At 36.7% G+C, this 18,421-nt stretch overlaps 2 protein-coding genes across 3 annotated transcripts in view; both read left to right on the top strand.

Moving 5' to 3' along the window:
* LOC110108871 overlaps positions 1–18,112 on the top strand; it is a 72,035-nt gene extending 53,923 nt beyond the window's left edge. The window contains exons 10-12 of one of the 2 annotated variants that reach the window (XM_028693070.1): positions 16,560–16,607; positions 17,207–17,342; positions 17,893–18,112. In XM_028693070.1, the coding sequence (XP_028548903.1) occupies positions 16,560–16,607; positions 17,207–17,320 (162 nt within the window). In that variant the 3' untranslated portion in view covers positions 17,321–17,342; positions 17,893–18,112. Of the gene's footprint in view, positions 1–16,559; positions 16,608–17,206; positions 17,350–17,892 lie in introns of both variants that reach the window. The other variant, XM_020839707.2, reaches the window with a different exon arrangement.
* Positions 2,957–9,705, top strand: LOC110108870. Its single transcript, XM_028693069.1, has 2 exons — positions 2,957–7,893; positions 7,982–9,705. Exon 1 carries the CDS (start codon positions 3,977–3,979, stop codon positions 6,149–6,151), a length of 2,175 nt encoding a protein of 724 aa, XP_028548902.1. The 5' UTR covers positions 2,957–3,976; the 3' UTR covers positions 6,152–7,893; positions 7,982–9,705.
* Positions 18,113–18,421: the final 309 nt, after the last annotated feature.

Here is an 18,421-nt window from a genome sequence, read left to right as displayed (position 1 = left end):
AGTAAGCCATGAAATTCCTTCATCTCCTAAGCATTTCCACACCTCTATTGGAATATCTTCAGGTCCAACAGCTTTTCCACCCTTCATTTTCTTTAAAGCCTCTCTAATTTCAATTTTATTAATACGTCGATAAAAACAGAAATCTTTATTTTCATTTAGGTTGCTAAGGTCACTATAGTCAATCTTATTTTCTCAATCTTCATTAAAAAGTTTAGCAAAATATCCCATCCATCTTTGTTGAATATCATCTTCTAAAAAAGTATTTTTTTGATCTTCATCCTTAATACACTTCACTTGAACTAAATCCTTACTACCTCTATCTCTTTGTTTGGCTAACTTATACATATATATTTGGCCAAATTTTCGGAAGCAGCTTGGTTGAGGCAGTTATTAGGAGAAGGAGCGTGTTTGCAAAAGAATTTGAAAAGCAGCGAGTTCGCCATAATAGTTGGCGCATTTATAGAATGCGCGTCAATGAATGCGCGTAATTGATCCGCGCATTCTTTAGAATGCGCGAATGCGTTTAGCGCATTCTGTACAATGCGCCGAAACTTTTGGCGTAATCAATAGAATGCGCTTATATGGCTGGCGCATTATTTTGTTATTTTCGTGTCAGTTGTCGTTTCCCCGACCAGATCCGGAAATTTAGGCACTGATTCCGCGCATTCAGTGTGGTGGGGTGGTTGATTATTGGTTTGGTGGCATTCAGTGCGTGGAGTGAATGAGGGGGTTGGGGAGGTGATTTCTGACGGCTATAAAAGCCGCGGAGAGCTGGCCGGGAGAAGGCACCGAAGAAGCTCTTCAGTTATTCTCCACAGAAAAGGAAGGTTAGTAATATTTATTTTGTTTAATTATATTTTTTCATTGATGTATGGTTTGCATAGTTTATAGTCTACGTAATATTCATGTGTTTTGACAGAGAAATCTTTGTATTCGTACATTGTTATTTTTATTTTTTTTTTGATTCATTATGTCAACCTGTTTGTATGTTCGTTGAGTGGGTTGTGAGTGAAATATTTTGTTTGTAGATGAGTGGAGATATTTGTTTTAGTGGAGTTAAAATTTTATAATTTTAATATATTCCTAGCTTTGTCGCCATGATTTTTTCTATGGTTTGATTTAATGATTAATAATAAAGAAATTTTTAGTCCAAAAAAATATAAGTTATCACTTACACCTCATAGCCATCGCTGTTGTGCTTGGTTGTTATGCAAACAGAACATCCATTTTAGAGTAGGAAGTAAGCACATCCAATACATGGGGACTTTAAAAATAAAATTGAACAAATTATAGATTAACATAACTAAATCATAATGTTTTTCCATTAATTTTTAGAATATTTTCCTATAGGCCTATTAATTGTTTTTTGATAAAAAATTTTTGGCAGTAATGCATAAAATATAATCATGATTCAACACGATTAAGATTTTTTTATTTTTTATCGAGAATAATCATGATTCAACACGAAACACAATGCATAATTGAATAATTAATTTATGTAAAAATTCTCTTAGAAATTCATTAATATATAGTTAATGCTATAATTTAATTTTATAATTTTTATTTGTAATTTGATAAAATTACAATAATATCCTTCGTTTTTTTAATTAATATATCTAACAGCATACCAAAAAAAGGATATAGCAATTTTGTTATTTTAAAGAAGGAATATAAATTAAATGAGAAGTTAATTTTAAAAATCTCTGGACGGTATGTTTTGAATTTGAATTTTCAATGCAATGTTTCGTATATGAATAATATTTGTTTGACCAAAAAAGTTCGAAATAAATATCTTATTAATAAGAAATGACCAACAATATAAGTTATCGCGATAACTTAGACTAATTACTATTTATAATTTTGATAATGCATAACTTTCTTACTATTTTTTTAAAATAATTAAAAAAAGAATTTATCATTTATTTCAAAGTAATGGAAAATGAACAAATATAGATAATGCATAACTTTCTTAGTGCTTGCAATAAGAATAGATAATGTTTTGATGTGGTTAATTCTGGATCAACTATACTTAATTATTCAAATTACATATAGATTAGTGATGTTTTCTATTTATAATGTAGAAAAAATTTATCATTTATTTCAAAGTAATGGAAAATGAACAAATATAATTGTGGTTCTAATGGTGTGGATTAATCTCTCGTGGTTCTAATGGTGTGGATAAATTAGAATTTGACTATTAATCGGACACAATAGAGAAGTAGAATTCATGTAGCCGGCCCTACTTAGTGAGGCAAAGGCTTGATGTTGTTGTTGTGTTGTATTAGAAAACAAATAACTTAAGATAATAACATGTTGTACCCAGACTTGACCTTTGAAGGAGATATATTAACCCATGATATCGACCTCTTTTAACATGCCGAGTCGACTTGAGCTTAGCACAGCTAATCACAGATGGAGTCAGAGAAGACATACTTTAAATAACATTTTAATATAATACCCTCCGTAAATAACCAAGGTTTTTTAAAAGTTTTTTAATTTCTTTTCTATTTATTTATATTTTTTGGTATTTTTTAAATCATTTTTTAGTTTTTCCTTTTATAATTAAAAATTTATAGAAGTGACTTTATTTATATAATTTTATGAGTAGGAAAATATTAAATTTATATATATGTTTCTTGTAACCGTAAAATTTAATTACTATAAAAATTTAATTAATTCTTGAATTTATAAAATTATAAATAAAAAACTAAGAAAAAGTTACTAAAAAGAGAAAAAAAAGCAACATAAAAAGCCTATGAATAATTGAATATAAAAAATATATATATTTTCAAATCAAGTTGCTAGCAATGCTGGCGAGTGAGTATTGAATTTTTTTATTTCTTACTAATTTGTTTTAGTTTTTTTATATATAGTATGACTTATAAATAAATAGTTTAATTACAGTTTACATATATTTATACAAAATAGAAAGAAAAATAAGAAGACCCAAAAAAAATTTAAAAAAGATAGAAGATAAAAATGAGAAAGAAAAGATGGAAAGGACTAAACCCAAAATATTAGTTTAATTAAAAGTGACATATATTATTTAAAAATGAGAAAAAAAAAAATCAGTTGCTAGGTTTAGTGACTCACTTCCTAATAGGTGGGGTTCAAATTGACCTGAAAACCCAAAAAAGACATGTAAATGTTAAAATTAAGGATTATGCGTGCAAAACTTTTGGGTCGGGATCTGAACCAAATTATTTTTTACATATTTCCTAGGACCTTTAAAATTTATTGACATATAAGTAGGGCAAAATTTAAGTGCATTTGAACCTTATATCATCTGCAAATTTTAACGGGAGGTTTCTCTTATCTTCTTAGTATGTCTCGGTTGTTGCTATATTTCGATGGTGAGTTACGTATTTCGGGCGAGTTCACACCAGCTTATATTGGGGGAAGAAATAGACCGCTCCTCATCGATGGAATAATTACTCTTGAAATGTTAAAATTAAGGATTATGCGTGCACTAAGGATAAATCCAACAACGAACACTATTAACCTCACATGTCGTATTCGAGATAATGGTGGATTTTCGGCAACCAATGTCTTCGATGATGAGATATGTGAGTACATGTTGATGGAGGCCAGAACCCATACTGTCGTTGTATATGTTGAGGTTGAGCAAATAAGTGGCGGCCAAGCTGATGTCCCATCAGCTCAAGCTTTCGTGTGAGTTTCAATCAATAGTTTTCATAAATATATGAACGAACATCTCCATTGTCCTCATTTAACTTTTGTGTATTAGGCCCACAACAACGTCTGAGGCCTTTATGCCTATTGTTAGAGATATTTCTAGCAATGTTGAAGCAATGTTGAAGATCATTTACATGGGCATAATTGGTTCTGTGAGCGATGTATTCATTCAACGCAACATCTTCCAAGAGCTGAACCTAGATGTACTGCTGTTGAACATTCCTCCTGGGAGACAACTAACTACGAACAAGCACAAAACATCCTACCCTCAGTAGCTTCAATGCCCCGTAATTCACAACACGAGCCGTACACGGGAGAACATGCTGATGGTGGTAGAGATGAAGTTGAAGGCTATGAAACAATAAATAGCAGTAGTAGTAATTCATCGGATGATGATAGCCCAAGATTATACTCCCAATGTCCTATGGAAGAATTTAACAACATAGAATGTAATGGCCAAGGGTACATTGAAGATCACGCAACACAAAATTGTGATGGGTTAGATGGGATGAACATGAATAACGAATTTGTCGAAACTGTTAGGACAACACAACAGTGGGATGATGATGAAAATTTTGATGCCCCCTGTGTAAACATTGTCAGCCCGACAGAAGCAACTTCTGCAGTTGATTTATATGACGGTCAGATATTTCATACTAAGGTAGATTTACAAGCCGCAATTAATGGTTGGTCGATTCTTCATAATGTTCAATTTTTAAATTCAACGTCAAACAAGATTCGTTTGAGTATCATGTGTGCCCAACATGACAATGTTGATCGTCCTTGTCTTTGGCGCTTACATGCATCACGAAGTAAACGTCTAGGTGGGTTATGGAAAATATCAACATGTGGCCCTCCACATACATGCACCCACCCAATTTTGGCTAGCGGACATCATAACTGCACAACGAAGTTTATATGCAGACTTATCATTCCTATAATTAGACAACAACTAGACATGAAGCCGAAGGAGATTGTTGCGAGAATGGAGTCAAAATTTGACATCAAGATTTCATATATGAAGGCATGGGACGCACGTAGAAAAGCTATTGAAGCCACCTTTGGTAGCTACGAACAATCTTATCGTTCTCTTTTTTGTTTTATGGAGGCCTTACGATTATCACAACCAGGCTCTGTATATAGTATTCATGTCGTGGCTCCGACACGCTTTAAGGGACTTTTCTGGGCATTTGGTGCAAGTATATGTGGTTGGGAACACTGCCGGCCAGTCCTGAGCATGGATGGGACATTCTTGCTTGGAAAGTATCGAGGGACCCTCTTGGCTGCGGTAGGAATAGACGGGAATGGTGGATTATTTCCACTCGCATTTGCGGTGGTGGAATCAGAGAGCAATGAATCATGGATTTGGTTCCTACAAAAACTACAAGAATTAGTACCTACTGTAGTTGCTCGGGAGAAGTTATGCATTGTTTCTGATAAGCACCCCGGACTTGTACGTGGATGCAGGGAAGTATTTCCAAATGCAGTTCATAGGCACTGTCTTCGTCACTTGCGTGAAAATTTTAAGAAGATGGTTCGTCGTTTAGGAACTCCTGATAGTGAGGGATTAAGTAACAAAATGTATTTTGCCGGAAATACAGATGATTACTTATATTTTAATCGAATGATGGATGAAATTAAAATGATAAAGCAAGAAGCATTCGACTGGTTAGTACAACGTGACGTCTCCAAATGGTCACTACTTTTTGATGAAGGACATCGATATGGTATCATGACCACCAATGCGTCTGAATGTTTTAACGGTGTCCTTAAACGAGCCCGTGGTCTTCCAATTCAAGGCCTAATTATGTCAATTTATTATAACCTCGTTGCACTATTCCTGAGGAGATCAGCTGAAGCTCAAAAGTGGGTTGAGGCAGGCCAATCACCCTTCGTTCCACAAACAATGGTTGTGATACAAAGAGCTGAACGTGATGCTCGACGATGTCCTGAACCAGTGACGATTAACAGAAATGAATTTGAAGTGATTGATACATCTTCCCGAGCAAACAAGGTTGAGATAACAAATGCAGCCTCCTGTACATGCACTTGTCTGAGACCACAACGTTATCATGTCCCATGCGTTCATGTCGTTGCAGTTGCTGGAGCTAGGCGGTGGGATCATAATGCATTTGTATCACCCATTTTTACTATTGAGAAGTACCTCGCTACGTACTCCAAATTATTTCATGTCTTCCCCCCGAAAGACATATGGCCCGGCTTTAATGAAGAGCATGGATTAATTCCTTTACTGGCACCCACTTTTAGACGTCGTGCTGGTCGACCACGAATGAATAGGTTTCGAAACACCATGGATGAGCTGTCAAGTAGTTCAAATAAAGCATGTGGCTTTTGTAAACAAACAGGCCACAATAGATCAACTTGTCCGCATAATCCTTCTTCATCAAGGTTATCTTCAGTCACAACATATTTTGCTCTTAAAAGAATTGACTGACAAGAAAAATCTAAAATTTATATATTATGTTATTTTTGTAGGTATGGCCGACAGATCTAGACGTGCGCGTTTTGGCCGACGCACATCTCATCGCACTGCCGATGAAAATGTCCCAAGGGAACTTAGTATTGCGTCACTGGGGGAGTCTCATAGGGCACACGATCCTGATCATGTAAGTTACCTAAATAATTTTAAATATTCATTAGTTCTGTCGTGCTTAAATATCATTTTAATTTGTATAAATTTGAAATTTTCAGGCTTCTCCTTTAGTAGCGTCATCTCATATGCGAATGGCTAGGGAATGGCCAATTGATTGCCCACGGATGATTTACGTATTGACTAACCTGGGATTGTATAACCTCAGGCATTTGCAGTTTATAAGGTTGGATCACAACCTAATTCAGGCATTGGTGGAGAGATGGTGCCCAATAACAAACACATTTTATTTAACAATCGGCGAGATGACTATCACATTGCAAGATGTACAAATTTTACTGGGGCTTAGAATTGATGGACCTGTAGTGGTTGGCCCAAATGTTGTTGGGCAAGGACGTATTTGGCCAACATGGCCGAGTTGCTGTGACGAGTTACTTGGTTCACATCCCGGACGGGAGACAGTATACCATGACCCGAATGATGAGGAAGACGTAGTGACATTCAGGATGGGTTCTTCACAAATTGATTCTATGCTCCCACTACGTTGGCTCCGCTGGACATTTTACAGAGAGTCCTATGATGATTTGGCACCCGAGATTTTCTTACGACATGTTCGTGCATACATCCTATTCATGATAGGTTGTTTTCTGATACCAGACACATCACGGAGTCATGTATCGCTACAATGGTTACCTCTGCTTGCGGATGTTGACAGCTTCAGTAGGATGTCTTTGGGTGGTGCCGTTCTTGCACATCTTTATAGGGAGCTCTGCTACGCGACAAGGCCAACGAGGACATATATAGCAGGATGTGTTGCACTCCTACAAGTATGGTCATGGGAAAGACTGTACATTGGTCGACCGACACTACGAGTGCCTCAGATTATTGACTTAGCAGGACGTCCATTGGGTTGCAGGTTAGTACGCTTTATTCAATGAAAGATTTTTTGTTATTTCATTAATAATGATTCGTATAAATTTATAGGTGGGCTGAAGACAGGATACGTGAGCTCCTGCAGGCAATACAATGACGTATAGAGATGAGTTTGATGGGTTGCGTATGAGTCAGGTATAACAAAAGTTTGATTATGTCATTAAATAGATTTAAAATTTTTTACAAACTTTTAAATATGACATGTAACTTATGCCTAGGTTATCATGACTCCATATACCCAAGTAGTTTTAGCTAGCCTTCCATTACAATTTCATGATGGAGAAGAGATTTGGAGGGCACGAGTACCGCTTATCAGTTGGAAGCGTGCAGAGTGGCACCTACCAGACCGGGTTGTTAGACAATTTTCAGGTATGCCAACCATTGATATAGAGCCCATGGATCCATCGTTCAGGCGCATCGACGGCCGAGGTCGAGCTGATCAAGATTGGACAATACAGTACCGTGACTACCTCCAAATATGGGAGGAGAGAAGGGCTTACGTGGTTCCAATCACCCCTCTAGTAGGGACAGGCAACCGAGAAGTAGGAGCTTATCTACGATGGTATAGATCTTAGGCTTCTATCTACTTGTTGCAACCTCAAATTGAGCTTCCGGAGACCTTCTTTCCTCGATCACCTGGCGAGAGATTAGTGGTACGTACTTATTTGTTTTGTATGATGTATTAATTTTTTCAAAAAAAATTTAAAGTTTTGTAGTAATGCATATATATTATCCCTTTAGGCGGATTACTATATACGATCATCAGCGATACTTGAGCCACTCGCTGGGGCCGGCGGACAAAATGCTAGTTCACTGCAGATGGCCATTGATCAGGTTGCTGAATTGTCTGCCCGAGTTCAGCAATCGGTTTACATCGACTACACAACCTTTGATACAACTACGGAGGCAGAGCAACAAAGGAGAGAACGCGCAGAGACCTCTCATGGGCAGCAGCATACTAGACGATCTGTTTCTGATGCTCCGTCACGATCGATGGGAGGTAGGCACCGTCGGCCTGTTGTGCCGGATCCGCATCGCCATTCCATGCATACACCATCCATGGCTTATGATTACATTGGACCAGGTTCTTCGGCCCCACATTGGAGCCCACACGTTGGACAGTCTAGTCAACCAGGTCAGATCTATTATGAGACACAGTACAACCAACCTAGTGGACAATCATTATTTCCAATGGCCATTCCACAGTGGATGTCATCCGTAGGAATACCTTCATCCTCAACGCAACAGGATATGATGTTAACGGGAGGTATTCCTGCAGAACCAGACACACATCTTTCACAACAACGCATCGAGGTTGAGCAGGAGGAGACAGAGGTATCAGAGGAGCCACAGTTACATAGGAGAAGACGAAGGGCACCAAATAGATTTACTCCAGGGAGTGGGGCATTACCTAGGCATCGTTAGAATGAGATTTGAGATGTATTCTAGTGCTGATCTTCATGTTATAAAAATTTAATTCAAATTATGAATTCTCCTTATTAAATTGCCCGACTTTTCATATGTAGTAGTTACAAGATTTTTTTTGCTAACGACAAAATTTTATTCTGCATTCATTTGAGATAAATAACAAAGAAAAATAGTACAGTACTCATTGTCTTATGCAAATACTTTATGTCAAAGGTTCATTATTCAAGGATGTCCTCCAACAACTTAGATGCGAGCAGCAGTTATGAAATCAAACAATGGATTACAGAGGGTACCATACGGCTGCGTGGAAGCTTATCCTATGCTGTCGATGAGGACCTTGAAGCTAGGGTAGCATCAAATGAGCTATTCAGGTGTATTATCCATACTTGGGATGAAGATGATGATTTCTTATTGTGGCACTTAAACGAAGATACGATGAAGGAAAAGGAATATAAAGGCAACCATGCACGTCGAGAGTTGGGCTGGAAATGTATACAAGAAAGCTTCCCACTTTTTAAGCAGCACCTTGTGGGAATAGATTTCCTAAAAGGTCGATTTCTAGAACTTGGTCGTACTAAAAATGGTGACATTGAACCCGGTTTAGGACTGTCTATGATGGATATAGACAATTGTATTTTATACTCGGAGTGGAAGCCTCAACATGATAAGCACATAATAGAATCTTATAAACAGTTAACGGAGACTTCTAAAAATGCTAAACCAAAGAAATTTCTTAATGGAGAAGATTGGCAGCAAATACAACAACAATTTCAGATCAACTTCAACTGTTGTCCTACACAAACACATCTGCAAACTCGTCTACGATATCTATTAAATAATATGAAGTAGTGCGTTAAAAAAAAAAAAACAAAATAATATGTTCAGCACCACTCCTATTACCGTGCCTCGAAATTGTACTTTATGGTGTTAAACATTCCTGAAATATGTACTTCTTCTTGTTATGTCGATCATTATGTTATGTATTAACATGAACTACTGTTAAATACTTCTCGCACTATTTATATTCCAATTTTCTATTTTTTTTGCTTCTAGTATTTTTTTCAAACCACTTCATCCATCATTCATAATTATTTGTAATTATCATTATATAAAACAATGATAACAAAAATTAAATCTAAATCAATTTAACAAACTTTTAAATTACAGCAGGAATACGCCGAAAGAAACAACGCAATCAGTAAAATGCGCTAACCGGTCGTTCGCATTTAAAAAAAACACATTAAAGTATTTCAAGAAATGTTAATTTCTTTAAAATTATTAAATAAAAACTAAACTCTCTCTCATTCCATCTTTATTATACATCCGGTAAATAAATCAGAAATAATTTAAACCTAATTTAACTTTAAACATTTTAATATATTATCAAATTAATATTTCATTTAGGATATAAATACATATTAGTATATTACTATAATTTTTTTACATATACGATTATTACTTTTTATTCAATCATAAAATATTATAAAAAACTAATAGATTATATATTTAAGATTTACATGATTTCATGTTACACTGAAATTTTGATTGAGAGAGCTCTTCACTGAAAACATTGCCCAATCATATTGCGATATCGAACGTGAAAACAAGGAAAAGCATTTTAAACGGGGAACAGAAGAGGATTCAAAGAATGCGCCTGATCATTCAGCGCAATCCAAAGATTGCGCTTAAGAAGTCGGCGCATTCAAAGAATGCGCGCAACGTTTCGGCGCATTCTTTGAATGCGCCGTTTATATGCGCGTATTCTATGTATGCGCTTAAAACATTGGCGTATTGGCTGCTTTTCAAATTCTTTCGCAAACACGCTGCTTCTCCTAAAATCTGCCTCAACCAAGCTGCTTCCAAAAATTTGGCCTATATATTTCGCCCTCTTTAGTATCTAATATATTATATAAATCACTAAAAGCTAATGTCTTTGCATCTCATATTGCTTTCTTAGCATCCTTACGAGCCACTTTTTATATGTCCCAATTATCAGAATTTTTAAAATTAAACCAATTTTTATAATAAAGCTTCTTATTATTAATTGGCAAATTATTCCTTTCATGTGTCTTCTGCTATAACAAAGACCAAATTGTCTACCTATGTGTTGGCTTGCACGTAATCCCACCGCTGAATATGAGATAACTGATTAAAAAAAAATGCAAATATATCAATTTAATCATCCCATACACATTTTTCTCCATTTGTTTTCATTATTCTCTCATACACGCATCTCTCTCTTGCTCTTTCTAATAGCAAACCTCTCTCAGCTGGACGTAGAGCTACGTTCGGCCGCCAATAACATGTCCCCACGTGCTCTTACTCTTTACTGTGCGGCCTGACGACTATACTAAAACTGGAACCCGGGAATGCTATGTTCGCGTATTGCGAGGTATTACTCGGTATTTGCTCGGTATTACTCGGTATTGCTAGGTATTGCTTGGCAATAACGAAAATATCGCTCTGTGAAGGGCAATACCGAGTAATACCGAACAATACCGAGTTGTACCGAGTTTTTCTAGAAAAACTAGAAAAACTCGGTACAACTCGGTATTGCTCGGTATTTGCTCGGTATTGCTCGGTATTTGCTCCCAATACCTAGCAATACCGAGCAATACCTAGCAAAATCGAGAAATACCATGCCATCCTACCCGGGCGCCGGTGCAGCGGCCCTTGCACACTTGTCACTGTATTCAGGCCATACAGCGCATCGCTTCCAGGCGACGCCCTAACATTAACACAATTTCTTAAAGGATTCATGTCATTATTGTTCGACAAGTTTTACGCTGGCTGTCGACTACCTAACGCAACCCTCCACTTTTCTCATCCAGGATTTGGGACCTGGCAACGGCAGTGTTATTGTGTTATATTAATCATTTAAATTTAATAAAATGTTATTTCTAATATTACTTAACCAAATCTTTTCAGTTCTACCTCTAACTTTTTTTATTATACATCATGTATAATACATCTACTCTCCTAACCAAGTCATCGAAAGGCTGATGTTTTATATGGCAGAACCATCTAAGGCTACTCGCCCTATCTCATCTGTCACTAGAGCTACTCTAATATTTTCACGTATATACTCATTTCACAGCCAAGTCTAAAACCACTCATCCACCTGAGCATTCTCATCTCTACAATACTTAATTTCATGCTTCTCTTTTAATAGCCAACATTTTATGCCATGTGCATGTGTTTAATAAAATCAAGTGGTATATTTTCTTGTGGGCTCCGAAAATTCGGCCCCGGCCTCCCCGCTTATTTTTTATTCGGCGATGGAGTTTTAACTGAATAAGTTCCGAGGTAAATTTTGGAAGACAGATGGGTTTGTAGATAAGACATTACCCAGAGATTTCGCTCTCATTTTGCGAGGACTTTATGATATGAGTTCTGGTTTCCTATAGGCGCAAGCCCCTATAGTTAATTACCCCTCCCGATAACGAGAGAGAACTTTCGATTAAGGCTAGTCGTCGATCAGATACGTAGAATATACGTGTTATCTGGCATATAATAGCAGCGATGGATTTAGGAATTTTGGAAATTTGAAGATTTTGGATGTAGTTGATATTTAAAATAGAAATTTTCACCATCTTGCACTTAAAGCGGATGGTGGGGGAATGGATGATAGACCCGATCAAGATCCCATGGTTCCGTCATCCCGGATCATCGTGGTCCCTGGTCTACTTAGTCAGAGGAGGTAGTCGACCCAACCTGACAGAAGGATCCTTGTCGGCAGCCATGTGTTGCTTCGTCCAAGGGGACCTTGTAGACCTGGGGTGGGTATTTGCCTAAGGGGACAAATTTGAATCCACCTTAGCTTATAGAGGGCTTTGTGCCCTATCGATCATATCCTATTGTTTCATATCTCAAGGATTTGATGCCAATAAGGAGCATATCGGCGCTGGCCATAACTGGTATTTCGTGGTGCCATTTGGCGGCAAAATCACTCGGTTCAGAGGGCCCCGGGTCATAACCTTTTATTCTGCAGTGCCATTTGGCGGAAAACCGCCGGTCAGAGGACACGTACCACGTCCTTTCTAGCAGGAGATTATTTGAGAATGGATCTTAGTGATATTTTCGACTAGGCATTTAGCTCTTTTGTGAGATGAAGTAAATTTTAATTTGTCCACCTCGGCAAATTGTTTCGGAGGGTGGATGGATTTTGCTTTAAGTTTTTGATAGTTAGATTTCATTTTTAAATATCTTGGAATTTGGAATGATTTTTGGATTTTAAGTGGACTTTTGGGAGACATTTGAAAATGCCTAAAATTAATCCCTCCGGTTGAGATCGTCGTTCAACACGAACATCACCGGGGTGTTTGGGGTCATTTCCATTTGTTGATTGAACCCCGTCGACCTTATCAAATCATTGATAGGGGATCAGGTTTTGTAGGCTTTGTGCATTTGTTAGTGAATTTTCTTGATTTTAGGCTTTGAAGGCCTAATATGAATGTGTTAAAACAAATGCACTGGTCACCACGACCTATATTTGTTTGAAGGTTCGAACCCTGTCGACTCCTATTGATCCGTATAGAAGGATCGGGTTCGAACTAGAATTCACTTAATAACCCACGCAGCATCCCTTGACGTCACATGTGTACCAATAAAACGCTTGCTGGGGCCCATGCAGGTGTTTGGGTGCATTTTATAATTGAACCATGTCAATTCCTTTTATCTACTTAGAAAGGTTGGGTTCAAGTTTAATAACCCGCGCAGCATTCCTAGACGTTACGTGTGTACCAATAACACGCTCGCCGGTGCCCTTGCGGGTTCTATGATTGCTTTTACCCCTTATAGTGTACCTATGTGTATACAAATTACGGTGCACGTATGGGGGTACTTTGAAATATTTGTGAAACGCCTTCTGTCCGCTCGCATGAATGTTGCTGATCCGGTGGCGTGGTGCAGCAGCTTCTGAATAGAGTTGTTCGCTGCTTCGTACAGGTAGATTGTCATGCACTACTTGTTGCTTTCTGTAGGTGGATCGTAGTGCATTAACGAATCTCCTGCTTTATATTTGTTGATATTTGTTATAGTCCTTTTGTATACACTTGTAGACTGTGTGTATAATAGGTCTCCTACGGTAGCTCGTAGGAGCTCGCCATTATTATGGTCCTCCAGCCTTTATTATGACCTTCAGCCTCCATATGAAAATGACATATTACATGTTCGTGCTTACAGAGGATTACTCATTCATACAGCATACCATTCATTATTGCCTTTTATGCAAACCAATACGTTTATTTATAACTTGATATTAGTTGTTGGTTGAACCACATTCATCGACGATCTCTTCATGTGTTTTGATTTGCAAGTCATTACATGTCGTTTGTCACTGCTTGTAATCGAAAGACATTTGATGTTGGTTATAAGGAGATTATTGCTTTTGCATCTCATCCACTATCGTTATGTACAAATAAACTAGTGTGCTTAGTACAAACCTCTGTTAATGCTTATAAGTAGATGTAGTAGGGGTCACTACATCTTCTTGCATGACTGTCGTAAAGACCATTATTATCTTACTCTGATGTAAATTGGAAAACTGCTGCATTCGTCGCATGTCTTTTCTTATATTGTTCATGAATATCCCCTTCCTTAAAATTATTTCTACTTTGCAAATATGATAGGGATGAATGTTATTCATGAGTACATTGGAGATCTCATGCCACTATTCATAGTAGAATTGTGTTCTTGTCTTCATTGTTGCTAGTGGATGAAAGAATTTTCTTTATCCAATATATGTCATTGTGTGATTGTAATCAAGTGGTATACAATAGTTTGTTTATCACTGTTCATTTGATCATTGCACATAATTAGGTCATGTTGACTATTGTAAGTCTTTTATTGTCACAAGAGGATGACCCAAATCTTGTATGATGAGTTTGCTCCTCAAATTAAGCTCATCTTGAATTCAAATTTCTTATAACTTGTTCACCTTGATTATACTCAAATTCAAATTGAGTTTGCATTTGTTGTAATTCAAATTTAAATTTGAATTCAAGTTCAATATGCGTTCAAATCTTTGTAGTTATGATGTGCCACTTGCAAGTTCAAGTCTCAAATACTTGCAAGATTAATTCAAGTTCTATTCTTATCCACTATGCTTGATTCCGAGCATGTCCAAACTTATAAGTCTTCATCATTTGATTCAAACTTGAGCTCATTTTTGTTTAATATTTTAATGATATGATTTGCTTAAAGTTCACTTATTCAAGTCCAAAAACATGTTTAAATTCAATGTCAAAAGTCCCCTGTAGTCTTGTTCGGTTCAAGTTCTTTGCACCAAGCTCATTTGAGTTCAATCAAGTCCACTATTCTAGTCATTCAAGTTCAAATAGTCCCCTTCTCTTGTTTCGTTTGCACTTGAAGTTATTATTGATTGTTTAAGTTTGAATTAAGTCCGTTTGATGCTCCAATCAACGTCCAAGTAATGCTCCAAATTGTCCCAAGTACGATCTTGCATTTACCCGAAATTTAGGCAGCCTTCCGGTGTCTCCCCCGTTTAGGGAAAAAACTACGGAAAACTGAGCCTCCCGCCATGCTAGAGAAAAGCGTGCACGGTAGGTGCCCTCGGAAGAGGACACCACGACTGTAATAATTTTATTCCCCACCACGCCAGAGAAAGGCGTGCATTGGTTGAGGGCACCGATTTAAAATAAACAATTTTATATTATATTTAACTTAATTAATTATAACTAATTAATATTAATTATTTTTAGCAAATTAATTAATAATTAATTAATTATAATTAAAAAAATATTTACAATTAATTAATATTAACTTTAATTAAAATTCATTATAATTAATTAAAATTAATTATAATAATTTAATTAAAATTAACTGTAATTAATTATAATAACATAATTAATCAAAATAATTATAGTTAAAATTAATCATAATTAAAACATTTAATCCCTCTCCCTAACTCCCTCTCTATAATCTGGCATGCTCACAGGATTAGGCCGAACCGGCGCATGAAAGGGAGACATTACCTTCACAGCCGGCAAACTTCCTGTGTTGCTTCAGATTAAAATGTCGTGAAGTCCGATCCTACAGGAAGGAGAAGTCGTGGAATGGGCAGAGTCGAGCGGCAATGGGGAGCTCGGAGTTTGGCCGTGGATTGGAGAGGAGGATCGGGCTAGGAGAAAGAGGCACAGGGAATGGATTCAGCCAAGGAAGAAGAAAGGTTCCTCTCTCTCTCTCTCTCTCTGTCTTCCTCACTGGATCGGAGAAGCAGGAGGTTGGACGTCGGTTAGGGCAGAGGTCGTGGCTGCTGGCTTTCCGATAGAGGGGCGACGGAGTTCGTGAGTGTGGGAGAGGAACGAGCAGCCGAGAGGTCTCCATTCCTCTTCGTTTTATAGACGTGAAGACGGAGCACAATCGAGGTGAGATCGCGGATTTTGAGCAGGATATGCGGAGAAGCGATGGATTCGACGCCGAGCTACGGGATTCCAGCAGGTCTTCAGGAGATTTGGTCTGCTTCTTGATACATACGAGGTATGTAATCTTTTGGTTATTACATAGAGGTTAACATTTCTCCACACATAAGAAATTAATAATAATAGAACATTGTGTTGTCATATTTTTTGTTAGCTGCATCATAGAATGTATATGCCTGACTTTCATGTCCTGGCCATGCCTGCACACTATCATCCTTCTTCCCAAGCCTGCCTAAGTCTAGCCTGTCTTGTTAGCCCATGTAATGATGTGATATCTCTACTCCTTGTCTGGTCAATTTTTTGATTGAAAATGTGTTATGAATTGAATTATCTTAGATACCTTGGCGTCTTACAAGCAAACAAAATATAGGCGCAACGGCATATGCACAGAATAGGTCAAATGTGATACTTTGCTCTTAGTAGGATGCTAATTTGTTTCCTTATTTCAGGCCATTCCAAACCTGGACTTCTGGCTCAGTTTACCTCAAAGGACTTGGGTAAGCAATTACCTAAACCTTTTGATTTTGAAGTAATGTGGTGGAATGTTACTTATTTGCAAACCTCTTTTCTTATGTTCTCCAGAATCAGCCATCTCCATTGATTTGTAAACGTTTATTTTTTATCACATCCACCAGAATAAAAACTTGCTTAATCAAAATTAGGTGATTTTGGGCAGTAGTGAACTGCATTTTGGTTCAAAATCATCTCATGGTTTGAATTGACTTGATTTTGAGGCAGCTCAACTCGAATCAACTCGATTTCAAGCCTATTTGAAATAATTTGTTTCATTTTTTATTTTAAAAATATTTAATATACAGATATGTATATTTTTATTACATTTTAAAAATATTTATTCTATTTACATAACTAGACTCGATCCAATCCAAACCCAACTCAAAATTTGCTCGAAAATCAGATCAAGTGAAAAATTAAGCTCATGGATGGGCTTGTTTAGCCTGATCCAAGCTTGATTGGAGCCACAAAATCGATTCATTCTTCTTCGAACAATCTTCAATCATCAGACTAAAATATCAGCATAGATTGTTATACAACTATGACATTCTTTTTTTTTCTTTTTTAACTATGGCTTCTGCAGACCATGCTGGGCTCATTGGTGCGAAGACTGCAAGGATACACTCGTAGTACAAGGGGTTCTTATACGCCCGTGCGAGATGATAGGGATTCTCTTGCAGGAGCCAGCAGCTACTGATAAGCCATAGTAAATCCTTCTCTTTAAGGAGCTCTCTTGATAAGTCTGCTTGTTCTCCACTCAACCTGTGAGAAATTCTTCAATAGAAACACAGCAGAAAAATTTCAGCTCTTTGGCACAGGAAATTACAAGGATAGGATTGAGATGGTGAAGTGTTTTTTATATTTTTATTTTTATTTCTTTTTTGCTTCCTAAAACTATTATTATTTTGTTGCGGCGTGACAAACTCTTTTCTCTAGTTTTATCATTTATCTGGAATTTGTACTGATATGAAAATTTTCAGTTTTAATTAAGGCTTCATTTGGGACAGTTTTTTTATTTTTAATTTTTTAGTTCAAAAATTAAATTTTTGTACTAAAAAGTTATTTTAAGCAGTGATAACGCCGTACCAAACTAGGCCTAAGTTCATAGTTTTTACAATTTTTTCATTTCCATCATTTCCTTTTCCTACGGTTGTGAACTGCTGAAGCAATACTGGCCATGGAAGCTTATGTAAGCTAGGAATTCAATCATTTACTAATTTTAGCAATTTGTTTTTTTTTTTGGAACGGGGTTATCTATCTGCTGTCATTTTAAAGGGAGCGCTTGACGGCATAACTAATCTCTCAGTGGAACCCATCGAGGCTACCCACCGGCATTGGACCCACACTTGTTTTGTCCCACTGAAGAGGCGAGGCTGTAGTAGAGGGGATTCGAATTCAGGATGGGAGTTCCCAGCTTGGTTGGCCTTTTATACCTTGTAATTGGATCAACAATGAATTGAAAGGAAATATTTAAAATTTTACGGTTCAATGATGATGTAATAAATATAAGAATATAAAATAATTAAATGTGATAATATTCATAATAATAATACACTTTAAAAATCAAAAGATAATTCTAAAAATGTAAAAAGTGGATTCTAATATTTTATTTTATAAATATGCGTGTTTTGATTTTTAATCAAATAGACAGTTAAAATATCATAAAAAAAATATATAACAAATAGACTTAACTAATTTCTTTTGCTATCAAGGTAAATAAAAATTTTCTGCACTCGATGCTCCATGCAAGATTTTGAAAATCGGGTTGGTAAGTGAACCAGCTAAAGTAGGGTTCAAA

This window comes from Dendrobium catenatum, unplaced genomic scaffold (genome assembly GCF_001605985.2).
Source record: "Dendrobium catenatum unplaced genomic scaffold, ASM160598v2 fragScaff_scaffold_226, whole genome shotgun sequence".
In the NCBI taxonomy this organism is placed as follows: Eukaryota; Viridiplantae; Streptophyta; class Magnoliopsida; order Asparagales; family Orchidaceae; genus Dendrobium; species Dendrobium catenatum.
Note: the sequence above shows the minus strand (reverse complement) of the source record. Positions and strands in the feature narration are given on the sequence as shown.